The sequence below is a fragment of the Lycium barbarum genome, chromosome 11, assembly GCF_019175385.1.
Source record: "Lycium barbarum isolate Lr01 chromosome 11, ASM1917538v2, whole genome shotgun sequence".
Lineage (NCBI taxonomy): Eukaryota > Viridiplantae > Streptophyta > Magnoliopsida > Solanales > Solanaceae > Lycium > Lycium barbarum.
In genome coordinates this window covers 40162731-40168022 of record NC_083347.1, presented here as the reverse complement: position 1 = coordinate 40168022, position 5292 = coordinate 40162731, and the positions used below count along the sequence as shown (strand labels likewise).

General features: G+C 36.5%; 1 protein-coding gene across 1 annotated transcript; it reads left to right on the top strand.

The window, feature by feature from the left end:
• Nucleotides 1-290: 290 nt before the first annotated feature.
• Nucleotides 291-4932, top strand: LOC132617461 (protein NDL1-like). Its single transcript, XM_060332460.1, has 11 exons — nucleotides 291-624; nucleotides 2030-2129; nucleotides 2232-2329; nucleotides 2463-2551; nucleotides 2749-2809; nucleotides 2894-2980; nucleotides 3068-3145; nucleotides 3247-3303; nucleotides 3434-3489; nucleotides 3598-3733; nucleotides 4356-4932. The coding sequence occupies exons 1-11, from the start codon at nucleotides 556-558 to the stop codon at nucleotides 4590-4592; spliced, it is 1068 nt and encodes a 355-aa protein (XP_060188443.1). The 5' UTR covers nucleotides 291-555; the 3' UTR covers nucleotides 4593-4932.
• The last annotated feature ends 360 nt before the right edge of the window (nucleotides 4933-5292 follow it).

The following is a 5292-nucleotide window of genomic DNA, read 5'->3' as shown; positions in this document are numbered from 1 at the left end:
TCAAATGGGGCGTTGCCCGGCATCAGTCCAGATTAGTCGAGCTCTATTGTGAATACCAGACACCGGATGGAAAAAAAAAAAAAAAAGGCAGAACAGAACGACGTAGTCTGAAGCAGCTCGCAATAAGGTGGCATATCCGCATATATAGAGAAAAAAATATTTAGGTAATGCCAAGCTGTCGGTCGTAAACTGCAGTCAAAATTTGACCACAGTCAATAGTTAAGGCCTAAAAGGCGTCGGTGGAGGTTAAGTTAAACCACTGATTGAAATTCTTGAGAAATAAAAAAGAACCGTTGAATAAATATAGAGAAACCAAAATAAGGAAAGTAGAGAGAGAAAGAGAAAGAGAAAGAGAGAGAAAAGAGAAGAACAAAGAAGAAAAAGAGAGAGAATCGCTTGGTATATAAGCCATAATAAAAGCATTTCACATGTATGCATTGAAAGAGAGAAATAGTTGAAGGAAAGTAAGGATTCTTGCACATTTTCTTTCTTTCTTGAATTCTTGGAATACCCATTCTTGAAAATCTCAAATTCTTGAAAGATAAGGTGACTTCCATGGCAGATTCCAATTCAAGTAATGATTCTGTTTCCATTGATGTTGAGACCATTTATCTTGGTGGAAAGGTCAGATTTTTTGACTCTTATGGTAAATTAAGGAAATGGGTTTGCCTTAATACGTGATTAATTGGTTAATTTAAGTTTCTAAGTGAAGGGGCAATGTGCTTTGTTTTGTCTTCAAGTCATTTCTAGGTATTGATAATGCATTTGTGGGTAATTAATTGTCCATTTTTTGTGCAAATACAACTTTTTGAAGTTGTTTAGTGTAGATGTGCTTTGTGTTTTGGGTACAAGAAGATTAATGCTTGAAGTATCCGTCATAGTTGGAGATGTTCTCTTCTCTGTGGTCAAATTTCTTGTTTAGGCAGAGCAATTCTTGTTTGTTTTTGTTTTTTCTTTTCCCAATTGGATTCCTCAAACAAACCTTTTAGAGTCATTATCATATGAAGGGAGCCCTGGCGTAACTGGTAAAGTTTGTCATGTGATCGGGAGATCACATGTTCAAGCCGTGGAAACAACCTCTGGCAGAAAATGTAGGGTAAGGCTGGGTACAATAGACCCTTGTGGTCCGGCCCTTCCCCAGACCCCGCGCATAGCGGCAGCTTAATGCACCGGGCTGCCCTTTTTAGAGTCATTATCATATGCACTTCTCTTTGGTTACAGATGAGCGCAAAACAATTGGATTTTTGAATGGTATTTTCATCTTCTTTTTTTGTTTTAATTGTTGCAGACTCATTTTACATTTGCCAAATAGCTTTTTAATCTGATTGTTTAGACATATTGATTGCTTGTAAATTCATTCGTCTGTCGGAGATTGAATGGAGCACTCCTGAACAGAGGCGGATCTAGAATTTAAATTCTGGGGGTTTAACATCTTAGATTTTTAGCACTAAACCATTATATTTCTAAAGTTATGGGTTCATATCTTTTCAATCCTCTGTGTTTGTTTACTCCTACCATTGGTTGAGACTTACCCATCATCTTCTTGTGACATTTGCTATTCCAGTCACTTTCAAACACAGCTTGCCTTTTACTTCTTAGCATATGGGTCCATTTATCTCTTCTTTGTTGTTGTCTTTCCGTCCTTTTCGTCTTATCTCTTTTCAGGAATTGGTAATAATCCAAATTTCTTCTTTTCTTGTTTGATGTTATATTTTAATGTGTAGTGAGCTGATCACATAGTTGTGCTCATTGCATACAGTTGAGGGGGAAATTCTTTTTTAAAAAATAATAAGAAGTTTGGGGGATATGAGGGGAGGAGGATAACAATGTCTTCTACTCGAGGTGTGAGTGATATTGTATAGAGAAGTGATTTAAATTGCACTAAGCCAAATTATTTCTGGTTTACTAAATCATAGTGATTAATAGAGTTTTTCCTGTTAACTTTAAGTTTGGAGGAATTAGTGTTCTGTAGATAATGGATGTATGTTTTTCCTGATTTATTAAACTTATATGAAGAAACTCTATTCAGGAGCACGTCGTACGGACTGGCTGTGGCTCTGTGTCTGTTATAGTTTATGGAGACCAAGAGAAGCCGCCACTGATAACTTATCCAGATTTAGCTCTAAATCGTAAGTGAGAGTTTTTACTTTTATGTTCCATATATTCCATTTTCAGGATTCTATTCATGTGCTTAATATTGTTGCTTGTTTGTTGTTGATCGTTATGTGCAGATATGTCATGTTTCCAAGGATTGTTCTTCTGTCCAGAAGCAGCTTCATTGCTGCTTCATAACTTTTGCATTTACCACATAAGTCCTCCGGGGCATGAGGTCCGTGAATTGGCCACCTTGTTTCCTTTCATGTAATCTTATTGGGGTTTTGGCTCTCTGTTCTATTAAAATCGATTCAACTTATCTCCATTACTCACATAGTGCTCTCTCATATCCACAAGAGTTCTTGCAGTTGGGAGCTGCAGCAATTTGTCCGGATGATCCTGTACCTTCAGTCGATGATTTGGCAGATCAGATAGTTGAGGTTCTTAACTATTTTGGGTAATTTCTCGAGCTTCATTTACTCTATATATTTAATTATAAAGATTGCAAATGCTGTTTCTCTTCTTATAACTTGTTTGAGATCTCTTTTCTGCTTTTTGTGAGCCCTTTCTTGATAACCCTTTTTTAAGCAATGACTCCTCCAGGGGAAAAAAAGTGAGGAAATTTTTCTAAGCAACATGTCTTGCTGTTTTCAGGCTGCGGTCAGTTATGTGTATGGGAGTAACGGCTGGTGCTTATATACTCACCTTATTCGCGGTAAGTTTGTTTTTCAAACTGACCATGTGATACTCCTCTTAGTGGTCGATTATCTATTTCACTAACATATAACTTATATTGCAGATAAAACATAGGGAGCGTGTTCTTGGTTTGATTCTTGTTTCCCCTCTATGCAAAGCACCTTCTTGGAGTGAATGGTTTTATAATAAGGTACCATTTCATAACTTCCTTTTACCGTTTCTCAAAATGAGAAGACGATACACTCTATAGAAGTTGAGATAATTGTTCATTCTGCAGGTCATGTCAAATTTACTCTACTTTTATGGAATGTGTGGTCTGCTGAAAGACTTTTTACTATACCGTTACTTCAGCAAGGTACCTGTTGTGTTCTATTATTTGTTTTTTTCACCCTTCATGTCTGTTGCCTTTTCTATCTACCAGATTGAATAATAAGGAGGTTGCTTTAATTGTATCAGGAGGTTCGTGGCACTGCAGATGTTCCAGAATCAGATATAGCTCAAGCATGCAGAAGAGTAAGTGCCTCTTTTGATTCTTCAGTAGTTAGTCAATTTGATTATTCTTCTACCTTTTCCTTAGATTATTGCTTTGCAGATCTTGATTTTCTTTTAATTATTTTATTTGGTGTTTTTCTTCTCTTTTCAGTTGCTAGATGAGAGACAGAGCATAAACATTTTACGGTTTCTGCAAGCTATTGACGGGTAAGAAACTTGATCTCACTGCTTAAATTAAATAGATAGCAATGTGTTGTTTCCGAATAGTCACAAAATTAGATAGACCTCTCTAAGCTTGGTTTTGCAAATGAGCAGGAGACCGGATATCACACAAGGATTGAAGAAACTACAATGTCGAACCCTCATATTTGTCGGGGATAGTTCTCCTTTCCATTCCGAGGCTCTCCACATGACTGCTAAATTGGACAGAAGATTCAGTGCCTTAGTGGAGGTATGCTTTCTTTCACTTTCACTTAGTGGAGGTATGCTTTCTTTCACTTTAATCTTTAATATGCCCTCCGTCCCATTTTAACTGTCGCTTTAACTCAAAATAATTGTCACTTTAGGAATCCAAGACTAAAGTTGGCCATTATTTCCAACCATACACTTGACATTAAAGAAGTAGGTTTTTTTAATACTGCACAATTCTCAAAAAGAATCTAATAAATAGGGGCAACTTAGTAAAACTAAACCTTGTCTTGCAACTTAATAAATAGGGAGTAACACGCTATTTCCGTATAAATGTTAGTCCTTTTCTGGCTAAAAGTTATGTAGGGCTAGCTAATTTGCATTTTTGTGATGTTTGGCCGGTTAGGCAAGAATCTGTTTGTAGTGTAAACCTGAATAAAATGATGTGCACGTTCATAAAAAGGTGCAGAAGTGCCCCGATTGAAGTAATGTATCCTATTTAATTTTTACTATTTTTAAATGGTGATGTATTAGTTGGCATAGGCATTGGATCTTGTGTTGAGTTGCAGATCCTATGTATTATCGTACTTTGAAGTAACTGCTGAATTAATATAGGGAATGGTGTTGTTCACTAAAAGTTATGGGGTTGTGATTACAATTTGCAGGTACAGGAATGTGGATCAATGGTGACAGAAGAACAGCCACATGCAATGTTGATACCAATGGAGTATTTCCTCATGGGATATGGACTATACAGACCTAATCAGTTCAATGGCAGCCCAAGGAGTCCACTTAGTCCATCTTGTATCGCACCCGAGCTTCTATCTCCGGAGAGCATGGGGCTAAAACTGAAACCTATCAAGACTCGGATTGAATCCAAGGTCCCCGGTGCACAACGATAATGTTGGATTCGGTTCAATTTAATTTGTGTATATTGGAAGTGAAAAAAAGATCCCGATTAAGTTCTATTGTTTTTTGTTGTTGGGGATGGTTGTAACTGGAGGGGGAGCAGGGTAGATATTATATATATAAATGAGCTGTAGGTAGGAAGTTGAAATTCTTTATGGACATACATATAGGGAGGGAGAAATTGGGGAATTTATTCATTGGTAGGCAGAAGAGATAAAGGGTCATTAAACATGTTCCCACTTTCAGTTGTATTTGTATAAAAAGAGACGTTTATTTATGAAACATGACAAATGGTGAATAAGACAGCAATTGAGCTGGTCATTTTATTAGTTATTGTAGATTTTAAAATTCATTAAATGCCTATCCCTCCTACGGTCCTACCACACCATTTCACCCCTCGACCTAGGCCAAAAAAGTTGTATTCCGCCCTCCCTATTTTTTTTTTCTTGTTATATTTTACACTTTGTTTGGATGGTTGTTACATATTGTGTGGTATCGTATCATATTGTATTGTTTTGATTAACACAACGTTTGAATAGATTGTATCGTTTTTCATCGTTACATAATCTCACTCCTCAACGATTTGAAGGATAATCCTACAAGAAAAGTAGGGTACGGGATATAAGTATCCTTTTAAGGTAGGGTAAATGATAAAATAGAATGATTAGATAATAAAAATGAGAAGAAAATATA

Coding starts and splice junctions, on each gene's coding strand:
- LOC132617461 (XM_060332460.1), top strand. CDS start 556: ATGGCAGATTCCAATTCAAGTAATGATTCTGTTTCCATTGATGTTGAG. Junction 2,981..3,067: donor GTGAATGGTTTTATAATAAG/GTACCATTTCAT, acceptor TTCATTCTGCAG/GTCATGTCAAATTTACTCTA. Junction 3,146..3,246: donor TATACCGTTACTTCAGCAAG/GTACCTGTTGTG, acceptor TAATTGTATCAG/GAGGTTCGTGGCACTGCAGA.